The 22,063-nt window shown below is 42.4% G+C and overlaps 1 protein-coding gene across 25 annotated transcripts in view; it reads left to right on the top strand.

The window, feature by feature from the left end:
* Positions 1–22,063, top strand: part of heph (hephaestus) — a 168,534-nt gene that overhangs the window by 90,611 nt on the left and 55,860 nt on the right. For 3 of the 25 annotated variants that reach the window (NM_001104522.3, NM_001260469.2, NM_001260470.1), the window contains one exon: positions 3,236–3,277. The exons of the other annotated variants lie outside the window; for them this stretch is intronic. In NM_001104522.3, coding sequence (NP_001097992.1) covers positions 3,236–3,277 — 42 coding nt within the window. The remainder of the gene's footprint in view (positions 1–3,235; positions 3,278–22,063) is intronic. 25 annotated transcript variants of the gene reach the window in all.

Here is a 22,063-nt window from a genome sequence, read left to right as displayed (position 1 = left end):
GCTCCACTTTGCTTTGGCTTTCTGGGTTCTGGCTGCTGACTGAGTTACATATTGATGTGATTTACCACTCATACGTCATTGGGGCTTTCTATGTCCTCGGCAAATTGTTTTGGAGCTCAGGTTTGAATCGATTCTCCTCGTGGTATGATATATCCGTCGATACGGCCGATTAATCGCATATTTTATACCTTCGTTTGAGGTCTTCTTTTAGTGCGTTACCATCTTTTTTTTTGGAATCGGCGTAATGTATGTGTCATGAATTGAAACTTCAACTTAACTAAATTATGGGATTGCTTCATATGTACCTGAAACAAGTAAATAAGCAAAACGCCAAAATAGGCGATACACGAATTGTCTTTTTTTTAAATTAGTTTCTGCCATAGACTACGCATTAATCAATCGGAAGAAATTGAAGTGATAGCAGCAGTCTTTCCATTCTTGATTTCATTATGATTTCGATTTGCATAACCAAATGTCTTAGCAGCAACTTAGCACCCAGCCCCATCTTCCAAAAAGGTCGCTAGGGACTCCTCTTCACAGTAAATAGCTCTGTGGAGTGAGTTCATCATCGTCTTCCTGCAGAGTGTATCAATTTGGGGGCCTCACATTTCATTAGCTTGTCAACATTTGTGAGCAGGCAAGCCTGTGACGGCCATGTCTTTGACACTTCAGCCTGCGGCGTGCACCTCAAACTGTAGTTGCCATGGAGTGCGACACACAAGGACCAAAGGGAGCCGTGAGTGGGGCTTCAGCCCGTGCTCTTGCTCTAAATAGTTAAACTGCTTAGCGAGTGTCTTGCGATTTGGCTGACTATGCCACATGCCTCGGTTGCTATGCAAATCAATTTTCCCAGCCGGTCGGTCTGTGCCATAAGCCCAAGTTCATTAGTACTTTGTTTAGTTAAATTCCTATTGGCGAGCTTTTGAACTTTGATACCGGGATTTCGCAAACGCTTTTGTGCTCACTTAGCTAATTTGCTTTAATTGCCATAATTTGATAAGGTCTGCAAATTTTAAAGCGCTTAAATTGTGGCACGCCCAACCAGGCAGTGGAAGGGGAAGCCAGGTAACGAGCTGTTCAAAACGAAATCCCTTTTTAACAAAGTCAGAAGGGGAAATCATAAATTTTGCCAGCAGCCATAAAAGTGTTCTGCTTGCTCCGTTTGGGGAGCTCAAAAGCAAATATGCAATGCGCTTGCTATCGATATGCCGAAATCTATGCTGCCGCCTTCCTTTATGTTTTTTTTTCCTAGACAAAGGGGAGAAGACCCTGCACGTAAGAGGCTCCCTTTAAAAAGCCCTTGCCAAAAGTATTTTATTTATTTTTGCCACACACACCGACACATATTATCAGCAAAAGTTATTACGGGTGCCTCCAGTAAGTATGCAACAGTTTTTTCGCATGCTGCTCTTTTTCTGGTCTCTCTTTCCCGTTTGTTGGCCCTCCGGGCAAACAGCAACAAACAACAGGCAGCCAATTAGGAAAGCCAAAATCTGGTTAACTGTTGCTGTACTCAATTTTGGCAGCCAGCCAAGACATGGCTTTATTGCAGTTTAATAGGTTGGCGACTAGCTGTAATTCGGGGTGATAGATAGGCCAACGCATTAGGCAAATCGTAAAGGCTCCAACTTTTTCGGCGCTTGCTTTCAAACCACTCAACGAAAATGATGTTTATATAGCCGATAGAAACTTTTTCCAGATTTTCCCCTAAAAATGGGAATTTCGTCCATAAACACACGGCGCAGTTGTTGTGATTATTATTGCTGTTCCTGAAGCCGCTCTTTTCAGGCAACTTGCTGTTTTTCTTGGGCCAAAAAGTCTGTGTGCTTTAAAAGAAAAACCAAAAATGTTCTACAACTTTTGGTTTGAGTGCGTGTTGAAACAAGTTAATATAAAAGTATTTTTATGCTTTGAAAAACATTTGCCAAGCTAAAAATTATAAAGAAAATAATAAAGGAGTATAAAAGCAACGCGAAAAGAAAACACAAATTAGGGCTAGATAGGCGGTGGGAAAATGTTGTGGTTGTTTTTGCTTTTGCAAAAATAAAATCAAACAAAACAAGTAAGAAAATTCGGGACAAACATTCACAAAATCAGATTCTCGCTCGTACGTTTTTGGGGATACCCATATTATCGTCAGTCGCATTATCGTCATGGCTCAGCCGCAGTCACTGTAATTTTATTATAGGATCCAGCACGTGTGTGTGCGTGGGCTTCCCATTTTTTGGTGTGAGAGTGTGTGCTCCACAAGATAAATGTCTATTTAAATTGTCCCTGCTTCTAGCCAGGTCCTTTGTGCTGTCGATTTCTCAATGACAGGACCATGGAAATGCCACTTGACAGCGCCCCGCATGCCGCCCACTCAAACTTCCCTCTAGTTAAATCTTTATTGTTATCATAATTTGCTTTTATCCGTGCTCAAAGCTTGTCTCATGGCAGGTTACCTAACCAAAGCCCCATTCATCTCGTCAAGATGGGACAGGCAGAACCGAACAAAACCGAGTCAAAAGAGACGCCGAGTTCACATTTTTATCGTAATTGTTTTCGTGCATTTTTTCGTTCTTCTACGAAAGTGAAAAGCTTGGAAAATGGAGCGTAAATAGCACTGAGCTCTGGTGGGCTAACTTACCATTTTCTGCTCTGAGTTTGCTATGCAAATCAATAAAAGTTGATAATTGAGATTTCTTTAACAAGATTTCGGATGTCCCAATGACACGCGCTTCTTCCCTGTCTTTGCTTTTCCTACTACAGATGGTGATTCAGATATGGAAACCTCGGGAAATATTAAATTTATGGGCAGCAGACAATGAAGTCAGCGAAAATGGCGTCTCTAGGTTGTATTCCAATGACATAAATTATAATTAGATTGAAAGGCAACCGTAATGTCGATGGTTGGCCTTGAAAAATGATCCGATGAGGCAATTTCCTGAAAACGGTACATCATTAAATGAAATAAGGAAATCTATATCATAAAATAATTATATTCCTCATTAGGTATTTTTTGATTACCTTTCATAAATATTTGCTTTTTCTTCTACGTCATTTGATTTTTTGAGAATTTATGATTTTGAAAAACGTGTTCCTTACGTATCTAGTTTTTGTCGTATGAAATTAAATATTGTGTGCCGCTAGATAACCCAAAAATCGTCGTAATGTCCAATGTCCTAGTTATAAGCCAGCCAACCCAATGCCAGATCCTGACTAACTTCAATTTCATTTCTCTATTTTGTTGCAGGTAAGGATCGACGAACAATATATATATAAACTGAACTATTTGGTAAGCAATTTCATAAGATTTTCAATATACTTGAATACCAGTCAGACGTTATTTCTATTTGTACCATAAGTATCTTGGCTATCTTGGCGTTTTATTTCCGCAACCAACCCGCTTCTCTTGGCACTGCGGCAAGCAGTCGACAATTGTGTGCCATAATTGAATTTTAAATAAACCCATGCAGACACGCACGAGAGTCGATTGCAGTCGTATCCTCTCTGCACCCGGCTCCTTGGTACTTGTCTACTTTTTAAACTGTAAATAAATTTCATCGAATTTCTTCGCTGCCTGCTGACAAACACGTCTGGCAGGCGGCTTCTTTCTGGTCGGTGCTCCTTGTTGCTGTCGCTGTGTTTGCCGCATCCTGCGCCATGAAGTATGCAATTTTATTTCAGTGCGACCGGCACTTACCTGGCATCAGTTCCTTCCTCCCACTTGCTCCTTTGTGTTGCCAGCTTGAACGCCATAAAATATTTAAGTTTATATTTCTCACATACTGTGCACCGTTCTTCCCGTTTGGGGATCATGGTCTAAGCCTGGCCTTTTTTGTTGTCTCCCTGTATTGACTGCTATGGGCGGGCCATTTTTATTACTCGATTTGTTGTCAAGTCAAGATTTCTTCGACTTTGACCACACACATCCGATGTACTCAGAGAAAAATAAACACCTTTCTATTCCATTCCGTTATTTGAGCCTTCATTTAGGCTATACTCCATATACTCCACTACTGTTCGTTTTGCATATAGGTATGTTTTACTCAAAACTTGAAAGCGAAAACTTGAGCAAAATCAGTCGCCTATAGTTAAAGTTTTTCTAGCAGTGAACGCATATAGCATGTTTGTACGGCTGTTTAATATTTGCTCTGCCATTGTCATGGGTCAGCCCGTACCCTAACCCAAAAAGAACGTGCGCCACCTGAACTGGCTATTTGTGCAGCACTTGGCTCGCCTCGACCGACTCTCCAGCTCTGATTACCGGCAATTCCGTTTTTCCTCACTGCAAATATAATTAAGTCAACACACAATTGCGTACAGATATATCTATGGGCAAATAGTGCGAGTAGGTTGCATGTGCATTTTATTTAAGAGTTCAATAAGCAAACTTTGCTACGATTCAAGAGTGCAGCCATTAGGTAATTAATTTAACACTTGGCCACACAGCCGGCCACTAATTGGCTTCCATTTACCAATTGAGACAAATCCGGCGGAGGAAAAATAAAGAATAGAGCAGCAACTGGATGCTGATGGATGGGCAGATAGTGCTGTAAGTCGAAATCAAAGCGTTGGTAGTCATTACTGCCATTTGTGGCACTCTTAGGGTTGGTAGCCTTGGCAATAGTTCCCATGAAAAGAACCTGACATTAAAATCGCTTCAATGAACTGGTCAAATGTGGAGAAGCGTACGTGTATTTGGGTGTGTTTGGGGTTGACTGCCCACTGAACCCTGTGAACCTGCTCGAAATTAATGTGCCACGTAAAAAGGGTAATTTCCAGGAGCCACGTCAAAGGTGCTTGGCCAAGTTCCAAGTTCAGGTCAAGACTTGTTGCGTGCCTTGTGCACTTTTTTTTGACACGACCCCATAGTCAAAGACAAGCCAAGTGCAGAAGGAAGTAAAATATTTTCCCAACAGAAAAAAGGGTAGCTAAAGAACGAAAACATCAAAATAGACAAGCTGCGAAACTTTTGTAATGTCTAAAAGGCTTTGCTCGTTAAGAGGAAAATCAAGGAGATGCGTTTGGTGGTGCCTTTGGCGTTAAACTCATTAACGGTAATTGCAGCCTTTTTTTTAGAGCGCGCATCACATTTTTAAAACGCAATTTTGTTAATTAATTTTCGCACATGACGCCCGCCCGCCCTCTATGGCCCTGCTCGTTAGCGCCAGCATTGGTCGATGATTTGGGTTTTGAATATGTTGTCAATCAGCAGCGGGGCGTCCTTGACTTGTCTATCCAGCACCACTTGTAGCTGCCAGGCGAAGCGGCTTTGCCGTTTCGGCGCTTCTCGCTTTTCAATTACGGAAAACACGCACAAGACAAGCAGCCCACTTTCGAATTCGGATTCGGTTGGGATAACGCGCTTACCGCTTGCATCAAAAGCCAGCGGATCCGCCTCCTGTTGCTGACACTGATGATGATTGTCGGCCTGAGGGAAGTAACCCAAGTGAAGATGGAGAGCCGTTATTCACTTAGAAAAAAAGTGGCTTCTTACTCGCTTCAGGTTCAATCGGTATGCTTCACATTGAATCATAAAAGATTTTGTTTTTAGTATTTTATTATTTGAAATACTTGGATTATATTAAAAGAATTCCCAGTTCTTATAAATAGTTTCCAAAACAAACATACAAAACAATTTTCGAGTGCAACAGTGCCACAATTTCATCGGTTGAATCACAATTTGTCTTGCGGCCAAAAGTTCTATTATCAGCAAAAGATGCCAAGTGTATGTGTGAGCCACTGAGAGGCGAAAATAATAACCTCACTTAAAGCGCACAAGAGAGATGCCCAGCCCAGATACGAAGGCTTCTTCACGGCGCTCGAGGCGGTTAGTTGAATTTGAGTGAAAAACGAAGGATAGCCAAAGTCAGTTGGGAAAGAAAACAGAGAAAAGAAGGAGCTACTGTGATTTATAAAGCATGTGCTCGGCAGCTAACCTTTCGCTTTTTAATTTTGTTTTGCACCCCTCCATAATCAAGTCTTTTTCGTGGGAGAGTGCAACTTACACGCACACACGCTGTTGTAATCAACTTAATTGCAGGGAAACAGAATCGCGGAGAACCATGCAGGAGAGAGCGAGTAATTATGAGTAATTGCTATTAATATAATATAGCCAGAGCTAGCCAAAGGACAAATTCACAGAGCCCAAAGGCACGCAAAGAAAATATAAAAAATTACGCTAAAGCACAGTAGCAGCGTATAAAGCCACGAAAATAATTCACAAAACGGAATAGAATACATTTGATTATAATCTACAATTTACGTCAACAGCAGCAGTATCCAGCAACAACAAAGTGGGTTGTTGTTATAGCCCTAGACAAAGCTCGAAAATTGATATTAATTTTTTCGCCTATTTTAGTCTCGGCCAATGGAATGTTCATAAAAAGCGACCAAGAACAAAAAACCTACAAAGAGGAAAATGTTATGATCCTTGTTACCGGCCCAAGCCCACAGAATGGTTCTGCAATGTGTTTCCTTGGCAGTAATTGTTGCTATTTAGAAACGCAAGGAGGCAGCAAAAAACGAATCAAATTAATTAGCGGGGCTTTGTGGCAGAAAAAGCACGCAAAAGCAACCGCAATAGCAACATGTACCAACATTTTAATAATACATTTATTTCTGGCTACTTAAAGCATCCCCAATAAATGGCCGTGGTGTACAATAGCCGTAAATGGCCGTACAGAGATACACAGGCCTGTTCGTTTAGTTAAGGAACAACAATTTCATTCTCTAATTGGAATGTCCATTTTTTGGATAGTTCAAATATCTACAATGGTAGAAATAACAAGAAAATTCCATTCGATTATTTGATTTTCCATATTTTGAGTACAGAAATTTAAAGATATTTGGGGTCTTTTATTCGTGTTTTTATTAATCTATATTGATCTATATTCGATCTGCCATAAGCAGCGTTTGGTTTAATGGCTTCGATTTATGACTTAAATAAATAAACATTTTTAGGATCCGGCACAGTCTAATCCCACATAATTATACGTTATAATTAAGCAATGTGTGACCAAAGAGATGCTATTTGTCAATTTGACGTTGATAAACTCGTTGGTCTAGATTAGAAAACTCATGGTTCTGGGGTGGCCATAATACATGCATACATATGTGCGAAATGTAAACACAACGAATGGTTTGTGGTCTCTTCTTCTGCGAACCGAAACAAGAACAAAAACTAAACTCGCCCCAGGACATGTTGTGAAAAATTCATTTGCGGCCAGCGCTTTGTGTCCTTGTGATTGCCTTTTGACTCTTGCTTAAACGCTTCAATGACTTAATTATATTTACGTAATTGTCTCTAAATCACGAGAGCTATAATTAGAGTGCCACAACGCACAAAAGTATGCAGTGCTATTACTACTTCTTTGTTGCTTTCACAGCCGTCGGGAAATCTGTCTTTTCAGCTTTATAGAATTTAACTGAGTGCGGCAGGCAGCACGCTTATAAGAAAACTAAAACTATTTCCAGTTCAACAAAAGGAAAATAGCAAAGACCAAGCACGAAGAAAGTGCTGCAGTCAAAGTTTTTAAGTGTTTATTTCAATTATTGTTTGGCTGCGTGTTGTCTGCTCCGTGTTTTTGGACCTGCGAACGCTCGCGGGGCAATTTAATTTTCCGCATTTTGTGCACCCCAAAAAAAGTGGGGGAAAACAACAAACAATAGCAAAAACTAGTTAAGAAATGCAAAAGTTTTTAGCGCGAAAGTTCGTCCATCGTTCGTCCTGCAGGAAGTCCCCTCTGGCTTTGTTTTCATTTTCATTCACGTGCAGTTACTCAATTTTTGTGCTTAACGCGAAAGAGCAACAGAGGGAAAAACAATGCGTCTCAATGGTGAAGGTGTTGGGGGCCAGTTCCCTTTTTCACTCACACATCGACGCTTTCGTTTAATTTAATTTTACACTTATTTTTTTGCTTTTATTCGCGACCAGAACTAATGTTGGTGCACTCGAGTTGCTGCAACATTGTTGCTCGTAGCTCAGCAGCAACATAACGGGAAACTTGGCCCCATTTTCTTGCCGCCTGCCCCTCCTCGAGCCTTTTCTCCTCCGTCTGCTTAGTGTTGCGTGTCGCCATATTGTTTGCTTTATGTCACACACTCACCGGCACAAACGCACTCTCTGGTTTATTTGCTCCGGCTGCCATATATTTTACTCTCAGGTAATTGCGGTTTTTATTTCACAAAAATAATAATAGCAGCACCTTTGGGGGTGGCGCTGGTGAGTGCGATTGTGTGTGGAAGTGGATGGACGGCTGTCGGAAGTTGTCAAGCTACGACAATGAGGAAGGCGAATTGCGAGCGCCATCTTAAAGCTCACAGCGTCTCAACCACTTTAAAGCCAGCAGCTGAACGCTAATAAGATACACAGAGTTCCCAGGACGAGGGAAGCGAAAGGCGATGTGAAAGTGGAGGAGCAGACAGCCGCCTTTCACGGATGTGTGGGCTTACACTCCGCATCCAGCAGGCAGGATTCCCTGTTTGTCTGTGCGAGTGTGCAGCATAAACCCTGTTAACACACTTAACAACAAACAAAGCTACAAGCAACGCCTGGACGGGCACACACCTCCCTTGCTGCCCACCCCTAAGCCACCCGGCCCAACTACGAGCATAACTTTAATGCTCATTGCTTGGCTCGCTGCCTTGACTTGGCTCCATGCCAAATTTAAATGAACTGGGTCGCCCGGCAATGAGGTTCTGCAGAAGAACTATGCACTCATATGAAAGTGTGCGGGATGCAAAAAGGCTGCGAATCTAGAAGGGTTGGGCGGCGGTGGGCGGAGTACTAGCTGGGAAAGGCGCACTGCTAAAAATATTTTTCGAGCGCAACCTTAATACATAATTTCAATATAATTTCAATATATAATAATATAATATATAATTTCATAATAATGATAGTTTTCAATTTAAAAAGTAATTGTCATCCATCTTGGATTCTATGGATAAATGAGAATGCTAAAATAGCTAATATGTAGCCTGCATATGGCAAGCATTGGCATGGGTCTTAATTACATAATATCCAGTTGAAGAAATTTCAAATGCCCAGAGGACTGTTGAGGCCAAAACAAAACCTGTGTGCGAGTCCTGGCCCCAAGCCGATTTGTGGGGAAGTTTATAAACAATAGTTCATTTGCGAGCGAGCTTAACCCCTGTGCTCAGCTAACCCGCATAATGTGCTTACGCTTCATCGATTGACCGTTGTCTGCGGCTGTGTGCGACTGTTTGCGTGGGTGTGAATGGGAGTTAAAAAGAGTTGGCCCGGGGGGGGAGGGGGGATGGAGGTTCGAAGGTGAGCTGCCAAACACAACGATCGACGGGAACTGCGTGGTGCTAAAAATGTTAATGCAAATCATTGGGGAAATCAAAAATGGCTCTACTCCGGTCCAAAGTGCAAGTGAAAATTGTGGCCAAGATTTTGTAGGCATCCCCTTCATGCAATTTGCAAGGGTTTCCCAAGTGGATTCCCTCCTCCATTTCCTGTGCTCCGCCCTGTTTGTTGTCAAATTTGCGCAGCAGCCGGTTCCAATTGCAACAGCCAAGTCATTAGCATAAACGTAGAGCGGCGAAAAGTAGCGATTCCATTAAGGCCCGTGGCTACGGGATAGGCACTCGAAATAAGCCGTGAGCGCCTGCTTTTGGCAACTCTTTAAAGATTTATGAAGCGTCAAATATTTATTATGCCCGCTTTGCAATATAAGGCAGCCGAGCACGCGAGCCTCTTCTTGGCACGAAATAGTCCACTGAGAAAGGAGAGCCAGCAGTCAGCCATTTCCCTAAGCCATTGGTCCTGCCTTCGTGGCCTGTCTTTGCGAACACTTTTTGAAATTGCAAAGCAGCGCAAATAAATAAGAACACATAAAAAGTAGGCAAACGCAGGATACGAAGCCGAACCAACAGCAGAAAAAGCCCTTACACAGACAGCAAAAAAAAAAGAGGAAGGCATAAAGTAAAGTAAAACGCAGGCGGGAAAATGAAATGAGTCCAAGGAAAGCCGGTAAACACACCTGAAGAAAAGCCGTGTGCATATCAGTATCAATATCAGTCCGACTGGTTGTTCTTTGGTTCTACAGGCAAATGTATTTTTAAATATTTCTTTAATAAGTCATTGTATTGTATACTTGGAGGTGTTGCTTGATTGTAATAGATATTTCTCGATTTCGGATGAATGTTTTTAGCTGTGCAGCATAGCATAGCTCTCACAGAAATGGCGAGCGAAAGCAAAACAAAATCAATGCGAGAAACAGGCTGGGCCTGAGTCTTAGTCGCACTTTTACTTTTCCTTTTTCTGGGATGGGGGAAGTACGGGGCTGTGGCACTTCAACCCTTTCAACAACTCACGAGGACACGGCGACTGCAGCAATCTCTTCTCGTGGCGTTGAAATATGTGCCTCCAAATATGAAAAATCTTCTCTCGGGCTTACATACATATATGTACATATATCTGCAGTGGCGGCAGCAACAGGGCCAGAACCAGGAGCACGTGTGCCTCATTCCACCCTCGCACTCGTTTGTTAACGTGTTGAAATATGTCAAACATCGTCAAAACCATTTCATTTGACTGGGCGAGACTGTCGTGGCGGCTGGCCTTTGAGCAAATGTAAAACGCTTGGAATATTTTTAGGCGCGCACAACCGGTGACTAATGATGATGATGAGTGTGTCTTGCCCTCTGCTCCTGTCGTATTCCTCTGCCTCTTCTTCTGTCTCTGTGCTCAGCTAATGAGGCGCATAAATTGTACACACAAAAATCTCCACGCTGCAGAAAACAGTTGCAAATTTTCTGAGCTTCCTCACTAAACAAGATGTCAACGAACGAAAAAGCTGACAATTGTAGCAGCTAGTGGTTGTTATTAATACACACACTTGGTTGTGGTATATTCTAGTTATTGGACATTTATAAAAGCATTTCTCAAAAACTAAAACTACCTTCATCATTGAGAACTCGAAAGCAAACTGCGCAAGGATAACGCATAAAAATTGCGATGATGTCATCGTAACTTTTTTCAAGTTGGCCGGCCATCTATTATCGACATCTATTATCGCATCTTCTTGGTTATATTTTTGCGAGTGCAAAATGCGGTAGACACACACTCGGCGCCACACGTTGTCTAGGCTTATAAGCAACTAGGGACGATTTAATTTAATTAATTTAACATCCTGCGAGTCGTCTTCTTTTTGCCATTTGTCAAGTTGGCCTAAGCTGATGCCTACTTTTAGGCGCTGACTGGTGTGACCGAAAACTTAACGTGAAGATGGAATGCACGCCAGATGGAATCTATTGCTCGCGAAATGCACGTCACGCTCCAATTTGCATGCCTTGGGTCGCTCCAGCAGTGCAGTGCAGTGGCTCCCACTCATCAGTTTCCGAGTAGAGGCTACACGGCCAGCAAAAAAATTCATAAACAAGGGCGCACAACAAAAAGGAGGCAGCGAACCAAACCAACCGCAATTTGGTCATGTCCAACTCAATTTTCGTTACGTAAACTGCATCGTACGCTAGGCATACATACGAAGGACCTGGCTGTTAGACATAACTTTTCGGAAAGGAAGAGGGGGAGGAAGAGAAGGCGGCAGGCGTTCGCATGTATATATTTTGTTTTCGCTGGCCAAAACAAAAACCGAAACCGAAAAAATAATTCCCCAGCCGAGCCTCGATGGCGGCTTCTCAGGCGCTTGAAATTTAATTAAACATGCACACGTGAGCAAATGCAAATAAATAAAAACTTTATGGCTTTTTCCATGGCCAGAACGGAGGAAATGAAAAAACGGATGGTGGGTGTATGCGTGCGTCTTTAGTGTTTGGTGTTTGATATTTGCTGGCAGTTGGTTGGCTGGCGTGCTTAAGTTTTAAATTTGCACCATTCAACGGCGAAAATAAATAGACAGCTATGGTCAAACATTTTCCAGGATAGAATTTTTGTGGCTTTTTTTTCAGAGATCGACAAGCTTTTTGTTTAGTTTTCTGTTTTGTTGGGACCACACGTTTTGAATTGAACGGCTTTCTGCCACAGTTTTTTTTTCTGCATATTTTTTGTCATCTGGATGGATGATTTATGCAGTGGCGGATGTTGGAGAACCACGCACACATTTTAACTGAACTGCACTTAAGGACTTAGGCTCATACGCCCGGCATTCTGGGGTACATTTTGTAATTACTAAACTAAAAAGCTGCAGCAGCTTTGAATATTTGATTAGGGCTTAAATTTTATCAACAGCGGTCCCATTCCGATTATCTTGCTGACAAATGTCATTTCCAAATTTAACAGCTCAAACAAAAAAAAAATTATTAAAATTCTGCAAGCAAATGGGAAATGTATCAGGAGCGTAATAAAATAAAACAAGAAACAATTTAACTTTTGTCAGGACAGTGGAATCCGCACACAAAGGGTCAAGAGAGAGCCAGCCAGCCATGTAAATCCTGCTGCGGGATTTTTGTTAAAAACTGCATAATTCATATGCAACTGGGGAAGGGGCTGGACAAGGGACAATCATCAACATCCAGCTTCCAGTCAAGCCACAAAGAGCCGGGCTTCCACTCTCTGTGACCTCGCTGTCCTCGTATATTTCATTTAAAATTTACAAGTTAACAATATTAAATATTAACAGTTATTTATGCATTTTTCGGCACAAATCAAAAATTTACATACATGGCAGAAAGTTCGGACTGCCTCTGCTTCGTCATCTGCATCTGCTTCTGCTTCTGCCCTGAACTTGGTCCTGCCCAGAAAATGAATGTGTTGATGGATGCCGGCCAACGTTTTTCATATGCAAGAGACATTGTATTTATGTATTTTCCCTTTCCCACATTTTATTCGACAATATTTTCGTCCTCGTCCAGGGCTTCTTCTTCTGCACCGGCGGCCGCAGCGAATGTTGATTTAAATAATTTGCTTTTGGCTTTTGTGTGCATTTCGCAATGTGTGTGCTGTGTGTTTGCGGGAAAACATTTTTGGAATATTATGTGTGTTTTCCTTATTGTTTGACTATGAGTTTTTGTTTATTTGCCTCAGCTCTCCTCCGGCTTATACCGTATTCCGTCTAGCAAACAACAAATCAATCTTAATTTATTCAAATTTATAGCTGAACTCTGACTTATAGTAGCCGTGACAATTTCGTTGAAGTCGAACGGAAGCAACCGAACTATTCAAAACTTCATTGTAATTTCTACTCAAATATTTAACAGTAATTTTGCAGGGAATTTTTGTATTTTTTATCTCCGTTGCCTTGACCCCCTCTGGGCAGCCGATTTTCTAGACGATTTTGGTGTCTAGGCAATGGCCAGTCGAGGATGCTTCTAATGCCTCAGCAAATATTTACTAATTCGTAGACAAATTTTCGAAGTCGAAAGGCAAAACTTTTGCATTTACTCGGAGCGAAAATAGCAAAACTTGAGCTTCCCCGCTCCTCAAATATGTAAATGAGCTGAGATCCAAAACTTGGCTTCTGCAAAGTGCCCCAAAAGTGGCGGCTCACACACAACAAACAAGGTCGGCAACAAAAGCATTAGCTTGAAAAGTGCATCTCTTCACAAGCCGCTCCAGGATCCTGAGTTCAGTATCCCCGAATGCTGGCTGCGGTTTCATAGTGCATTTTGAGGCTGAGCAGGGCGGGAATAGGCAGTCAAGGGGTGAAAAATAAATGGAGTGTGTGACTAGCAAGTGGTCGGGCCCAGACCCTAACATTGGGATTACATTTACACAGGGTGGCTGACAAAGGCGGGAATGGGGTACGACTTTTGGTAATACGATGATGGCGCCTGTTCCCTGGTTAGCTGCCCTCTAATTTCCCCATGCTTTCGGGCTTCGGGGTATTCTAGTCAGGAAAATGCCAACAAATCATTGCCAGGACAACCGTACATAGCACACTGCAAAAAACAAAGAAACCCTATTAGGGAACTACGTCCTTTAGGTTATACCACATTTTTTATGCATATTGCAAACATATTTTGCATTCTATGGCTAATAATGTTCTTCGATTCTCTTTGGTTTTTAATCTGATTTTCTGAGTTTCACTCCAGGACCTTATAGATTTCAGTGCAAAAGGCAGACAGCACCCAGCAGGTAACAGGCAGCAACATCATCATCACTCTGCGCCTAAGCCGCATTTTGTGGATTCAGATGTTGCACCGGTGACTCACATCACCCAGTAGCGCGCGAGAGTGTTCCTGCAACAAACGAGGTGGTTGCTGCCAAGTGATTTCTGGTCTAATGTTTTTTAATGTTGCTCATGTTGCAGCCCGGTTGTTGCTTTTGACGCTGATGATATTGTTGCTGTCGACAGCAGCGGTTGCTCTGGTCAGCTCACCGTTGTTGTCAAGTCAAACAGAATGTGGTTGGCCCAACCAAAACCAGCTTTGTTAGATCTCTAACGTCCTTACCGCCCAACGCTTCCTGTGTTGCGGCTGTGTTGCCGAATTTGACACAACATTTGTCAAACCGCAAAATGGCTGCCACAACGTTACTTTCATTATGCAAAAGGGTCAGCCAGACAAACAATGACAGCTCGGTTGGTCCCCCTTAACTGATATTTGAGTTGGTTAGCCTGGTTTGTTGGTCGAAGCCAGGCTAATAAGCCGCGATTTATCAGCCAACCATTATTACGTAAACATCAAAATTCGATCAGCATTTCGAATTTTGCTACGGTAGTAAATGCTTTTTTTAGGTTATAAGTGATCAGATCAAATGCGTTTTATCTGTCCTGACTTTTGCTAAATTGATCACAAATATTTGAATATTTTTAAATTCAATCGCCTAATTTCATTGCGCTGAAATTGTTTAGCGAAAATTTGCCAAACGCAATTGTCACAGCGTGATTTTCCTCCCAAATCGATGGTGGCCCTGCGAAGCGAGGCGTATGAATAGCAGGAGGGCAGGAAGAGGAAATCAATTAGTGCAAACATATTTGGCAGGGCGCTAAAAGCCTTGACGGATGATGATCGATAAATTAGTGAAACCCCTGCCCTCTGGTGGTTGCGTGATGTTAGTGTGTATATTTATGAACTGGGGATATTATTTATTTACAAGTTTACGCTTGACCGCCTGCATGATGCTGATTTCCTCTGCCAGGCGATAAATATTTGATAGGCTTTTTTGTTGCTAGCTTTGTTTATTTAGCAACAATTAGCAGCTTACAAGCCAGGCGTATTATTGATTTCATATGCATAAGGATTAGCGCATGGTTTTTTATATTTCCCCATAAAGTCTGCCATATTTCAATGCAATATTTCTGTTCGCCTGTGTGTGGGGCAATAATTAATAATTTAATTGCTTCTGTTTATCTCTTAATTAAAAGGGATTTATTTGACCATTACAATGGCAGCTTGCACATAAAGAGTGCCGAACACATCGAAGCACTTTACTTTTTGTCGCCTTTGCTAATTAAGTTACATAATTAATGGGCCCGATATATTTGTTATTGACAATTGGGGCCAATATGTGTCCCCTCACCCCTCCTGATTTCCAGCCCAGCTCGGTGAAGATAACCACAAAAAGTGATTAGGGCCCAGCTTAATTAGATTTGATTGCTCAAAAGATTTTACAAACCCAATTGCAATAAAGCAAATTCAACATGCTAATCAAATTGCCTGTCTCTCTCTCTTGCGATTTATTTACAGGTGAGTTACCCACAAGATTATGGCCGAATGCCGGTTCAATTAGTAAGTAGAAAGCCTGAAAATTCCACTTCACTGTGGCAGCATAGAAGGCCTGTCAGCAGCACGCCCCCGAGTATGGTACACTAATTTAATTTCAGGGCATATTTGCAGTGAGTAGCGTCTTTTCTGCCTATTTGGCACAAACCTAATTAGCCGCGAAAACAATGGCAACCACCCATCGTGGTCCTTCGCTCCGCTTTGTCTGGCCTCTAGCTTCGCCCGGCTAATTTTCATAATTGTTATTATAGAAATTCAGCAGCCATAAACAAAAGGTTAGTTACTTGCCTAATGACTTGAAGTGCGTCCTGCCCACGGCTCCAGACGTTCCTCCTTGTCTAAGCTGATAAACATGTAAATGCGCTTATCATGCTGGTTGGCAAAACTTTCGCCGAGCTCTCTATCAGTTGATTTTTGAGGCAGACAAAACCGCGCATTCATAACCCGCCCGATGCGAAAATGATAGCTAGCCCACAACTTTTCAACTATGTATTTGCAGGGAGGGTTGTATCTTCTGTTTAGTCACCCTCAAGTCGAGGCAAACAACCCAGCACTAATTAGGCTTTGGCGTTGATTTTGATGTGCCTTAAAATTAAAACGAAGCCGCCCCGCCAGCCAATACTAAACGCTTTTAAAGGCATCTTAAAGGCCGTAACTTTTTCATGGTAAAGAAACGAAAGGGGGCCACCGGAAAAGTCGGCCTACGAAGTTGCACGATGAACTTTAGAACTTTTGCCATCCTTGGCCGCCGTTTCAGTTGTTTGTTTTTGCTGGCCACCGCTCACACAACTTCGGGCCATGTCCTGTACAAAGTGACGACTTCAACCGGACGGCTTTCAATTATTAATACCACTGCTAGGTCACTGCTTCGTGTCGTCTTGCCCCGGCTGCAGCGTAGTTTAATTAATTAATTTGACAAAAGTTTCCAATTGAACTTCAGCAACAGTCTGGCCGGCGGCCTGTGGCTTTAGGCACCAGGCTTAAATAAGTGCGACTGCGACTGCTTCTGCCTCTACGAATCAATAAGAATACATAACAAATTTGGCCGAAAAACAAGAGGTCAACAAAGAATTAATTGTTATTTTCATGCAAAGGCTTCTCTCTTCAACAATGGGATAGAAAATAAAGGTGCATTCCTCTGGCTTTCTGCACACATTCATACACATTGTGTATGGCATTTGGCATTTGCTGCTGGCCGGACGGGCTATTTATGAATATTTCAAATAGTCTCTTCATTATGTGCTTGTTGGGGATGCCTTTGATCAGCTCAATGCAGACGTCAAATGCAGTTGCTTAGTTCTGCAAGTATTTTCTCAACTTTATTTAGGCCCGGAAAATTCTTAGAAACATTTCTCTTTCCGCAACTCACCGATGGTAGATTACGGATTTAATTAACATTCTGCCAGGGCCTGGGCTTTTTGTTTGGCCGACCAGCCACCTTTTGTGGCCCAAATCGAAGTTGCAGCCGCAACAACAAAAGGGCCTGCCCCACGACCCCAAAAATGTTTATGCCGCACTTCCGCTGGCTGGTGTTCAGTTACTGTTTCTGTTGCTGCCGCATGAGTTGGCTATAATTAAAAATGCTATTACTGCCAACTTCATATAAATTTTTAATTAGCAATTTTTGCTATTTTCCTACTTTGTTGCTACTCAACCCTCACCCACCCATTGTTGTAGCTGCTGACGAACTTTTTAAATTAGCACTTTGTTAAACACCCTGACGAAAAAGGTAGCATCCTTACCAGAAGCAGTTCCAGCTAGGTCGGCATAAATTGTTTTTTAAAAGGATTTTGTCCATTACCGCTATCCCCCGGCACAGGCTTCCAGCTACGTCTTCCGCTTCAGCCACAAATTTTGCGGCGGCAACAGCAGCGCGTGCCGCAGCAGCTGTTCGAGCGCATTAAGCTCGTTATACGGCAGCTGTCTTACATTTATGAAATAACATAAGATAAAACGAGGCGTAGTACATGCAACATACGAAATAAAGATGAAAATAAAACGAAGCTAGCTGCTGCTGGTACGCCCTTTAAGCGCTCCCGTACTTGATTAGCATGAAAAAGGGGTGCTGATTTTTGGCGGTAATTATTGGGATTTATGCATGGTCTGGCCACCAACGAAAAACCACCGCTCCTGCGGATGCCGTCTGGCCATGAAGCCATAAAGAGGAGCAAATATTGACACTTATGGCCTATAATTCGACACCCATCGGTGGGCGCGAAACCGGGGACGTGAAGTCACTAGCCGAAGGGGTAAAAATATAAATTAAAAAGGGCGTCGAACACTCATATGTGCATACTTTACGATTCAGCAGCTTTTGGTATTTGTCCCCGCACACATTCACGCACCTTTTATGCATTTTAATTAAAATTAACTTCATTTTTATTACACCAGAACAAGTGAGCTAGTTCGCTTGGCCGCAATTTTTACAATTATATAAAGATTTTATTATCATATTCCAGCACGTCTTCGCAAGTGACTGTGTGGGTAAATATTTAAGCTGAAAGCGTATAAAATTTACTGGAGGTGTCGCGTCGGCATATTTTAAAAGCTTTTTGTTACACCAGGGCGTTTACTTAGCACACAGGGGCTAGACAGAGACGGGTATCTCTTGTGGGAAAGAATGAGCGGCAGAGAACGGCCCTCATATATGCAAATTTATGTGACATTGCGGCGAGCACGCGTTCACTTTGGCTTAAGGCTTGCCCAAAGGAATTTCCAGATCCATGTGTGTGTGTCGTTCATGGCTTTTGTTTTCTAGATGACGCTGCAGCAGACATCGTGCTCCAAATGTATGCAAAGCTTTGTTTAAAGTGTCACACAAGCAGAGCGAGTGTGTGCGACTTGCTGGCAATTTAATAGCGCGCGACCTGCTCCTCCATTTATGCATATTTAATAGTTGCTATTTTTGCTAAGTGCTCGAAATTATCGTCAGTGGCTGGGGTATTCTGAAAATCTGTCGCTAAGTCCTTTCGATCCTGCGCATTTGGAGATTTCTTTGCAATTTTCGCCGCAAACACAGAAATTGTAAAGTGATGTTGTAATATTACAGAGGTTATATTGATTTTAATATGCGAAAAATAGTGATCAAATTCGAATTTTCGACATGTATTTGCCAAATTTTTTCTCGGTGTGCCTCTGGATGCACATGACACTGAAACCGTCTAATTAGATGTCTGTGCTAAACAACTCGACCCACTTGACTCCCTGACAAGTTACACAATTAGCAGCTGGCGAACTGAAAGTTCTGCAAACATTTCAATGAATTTTCCAAATTCTGCCGCCGCACAAAACTTTGGCCACCAAAAACCCATTTTGCGGAGCTCCTTGCTAGGAATTTCCATAGGAGAATCCTTGTCCGATGCTAATGAATTGCTGTAACTGACTGCTTCTCGTTTGCCTGGATTTATGCCATGAAAACTCAAAGGTAAATAGCAATCTGCCTGCAGTCCCCGGGCAGGGGGACTTTAATCAAACGATACCTTTGTTTGCCATTCAGCCAGCCACGCCTCCCGCTTCGTTGCCCGCCCGCAACTGAATCAAGTTTGCATCAATTTCAATATTCCCACTGTTTTCATTTAATTTCAGCAACTTATAACTTAATTGTGTGCTTCCTGGCTACCGTTATGCTCACCCTCCCTTTTCCTTTTAAATGTGCAAAAATTATAGCAAGGAGCAGGGTCCTCGCAACAGGTTGCCCCCCAACCTTATTTGGTGGGGAGCGGGCGGCGCCTGAGATTGCAACGCAGCAGGTCGCGGGTCGGGTCTTGTAATTTGCAGCACAGCCAGCGACAACGGCAATGATAGTTTTTCCTCTGCCCCCCTATTCTTTCCTTTGCCACGCCGTTTACAGAGCCCCCGTCCCTTTCACACACACCCACACTTCGGTTATGAATAGCCAGTGGAGCAGGCGGGATGCTGGAATCGTTGGGGAAACAAGGCAGCCCGACGACGACCCCCTTCAGCTTCATCATTTAAAAGCGCATTAAAAAGTTTTTAGATTAATTTCGCCGTTGCTGCTGCGTTTTGTTTTTGCCACTGTTTGCTACTTACTCTCCACTGCTGACGTTTTGTTTTTGCTTAATGTGGCGAGTTTTAATCCCAAATTGCTGAAATTTAAAACTCACTTGGTGTGCGTTGAAAATCCTTGCCATAAAATCTGGCGAACGAGAAAAATATGCTTCTCTACTTTTTGAGCAACAATTGCTCCGGTTACTAATACGTTTTTCATGTTCCCCCTAAACTGAGATGCACAAGTGTACCTTACTCATGGACTAACATGCAAAGTGTAGTTACTCTGATGCACCAGCAATTCAATAGCTTTACCTTTTCTCAATACACATTTGGCAAATCATCAATATTTTCCTCATCTAGCGCAGAATTCATACACCTGAAGGACGCTTGCAGGCGGACGACATGGAGCGCCCCTAAAGTAGGAATGATTTAAAGTTGGAGCTAACAATATTTGCTGTGTACGCCGAGGGGCAGGGTGGCGGCAGCACTCGCTTTCAGAATCATTTTCAATAAATTTATCTGCAATTTCAGTGGACCCATACACACATGTCAGGAGTTTTCCTTGTTGTCACTCGAATTCAATTCCAAGCAGATTTATTTTTCCACCCAGTTTTCCATTCATAATTTCCATTAGGGAAACCCTAGCGTTTGTACGGCTGCTCGTTCTAATCCTTCGCTTATAATTCATTGCAAAGAATGCGTGTGCGCCCAAAAGCGGTTTTATTTGGGCTCCATCTGGGTGGGTTTTGAAGCGAGTACGCATTCCCAACAATTTGTGCATTATATTAATTTATTTGCCCGTTTCCTATTCGGTCTTGGTCGACCTTCCTCGCCACAAATTATACGCAATTAAGCAAATTTGTCTAGGTCCCAAAAATGGAAAAAAAAAATCAAAGCTTCATGGTCGCAGGTCACTGATTAACATCCCAGCCGGCAGCAATCCTATAAAAACAAATGGCGAAGAAGGATAAATAAAAATAAAAAACAATAACAGGCAGCAACATGTAAATAAATGGAAAGAAACGGAAAGACAACTAGGAAACGAGTTGTTACTACGCGACGCTGCAACACTCGAAAAAATGACTGACATTGTTTGAAAAAAAAAAAGAAAGAAGACTTTCTGACTTGTGAAAAGACATATACATAGCAAATCTAACGTTCTTTTAAAATTTAAAATTTTCGGAAGTGTATGGTTCTGATTTCACGTCCGGTCGTCGGTTTGGCCTGCGGTTCGCTCTGAATGCGACGGGGTGCGGGCGAGTTCATTTAACTTACGGCGCGTTTCCGATTTACCGCAAATTTGAAAACCAACAAACAGCCAAAAAATTCGCCCAAAGGCCTTTACTGTGCAATGGCAAACAAAAGGGGCAAAGCCAACAAGTAAATACAGATCCCGGAGATAGGGAAAATGAGGGATAGCTAGCTATTGGAGAAGCATGAAAAAACTGTTGGAATGGAGAAACTGGATAAATTGTAAAATTCAATTTTCGCCCCTTTTCCCTTTTTTTTTTTCACTTTTAACTTTGATTTATGCAAAAATTTCCACTTCACTTTGCACATGGCCAAAAGTTTTTTCCTTCTGCTCGGTTGATTTGTTGATTTCTAAAAAATATTTGAGCTTTTCCGATAAAGGGGGGAATAGGTATGGACAAGCAATGACTGTCAAACGTTCACGTGGACTCAGCGTTCATGAATCATGGCGTCATTCTTTTTGTCACCTCATCCCCGCCTCTACGGTTATTTGTTGGCCGTCTGGTCCGACTCTTTTATGTGCCGACATCTCGCTCGTGTCATCCGTCATATCCCCTCCGTCTCCACTGGTCCTCGTTAGTGTCACGGGCCAACACTTCCTGTTCATTCCATCCGTAATCCTTCGCCAGGAGCAGCCTTTGTCTCCGGGTGAAAGTTGCACGCTTTCATTTATCAGCGCGGCACCACTCGATTTAATATCAATTTAATTTTACGAAATTCATGCTGCTATGCAAGAAGAATTATTCATAACCCCCGTTCATTAGCCATGTCATTTCCCATTATCATCAATGTTGCATTATTTTAATGGTAATAATGAATATTACCCACATGCAGTTGAAATGGATGAGTCCCGCACGGGATAATTTGCCTTGCCGTCTTTCAATAATTTAATTGCCAAAAGGAGTAGCGCTGAAAAACAGGGCTTAAAAATAATAAACCGGAAGCAGTGCGCCACCAACTCGCACCGGAAGCAGGACGAAAAGGACAGCGCTGTCTCCCTTCAACACAAAGTCGCAGTGGGGCAGAAAACAGACTGTGGTTCACTCGCCCATCATCGCCTGTTTTGCATGTTTATCTGTGCGCGAAAATGCATTTTTGCATACAACATAACCGCAACAGATGTGGTCGCTTCAATATAAATGCAGTTACAAATGGTAGACGCCTC

The sequence above is a fragment of the Drosophila melanogaster genome, chromosome 3R (genome assembly GCF_000001215.4).
Source record: "Drosophila melanogaster chromosome 3R".
Taxonomy (NCBI): domain Eukaryota; kingdom Metazoa; phylum Arthropoda; class Insecta; order Diptera; family Drosophilidae; genus Drosophila; species Drosophila melanogaster.
Note: the sequence above shows the minus strand (reverse complement) of the source record. Positions and strands in the feature narration are given on the sequence as shown.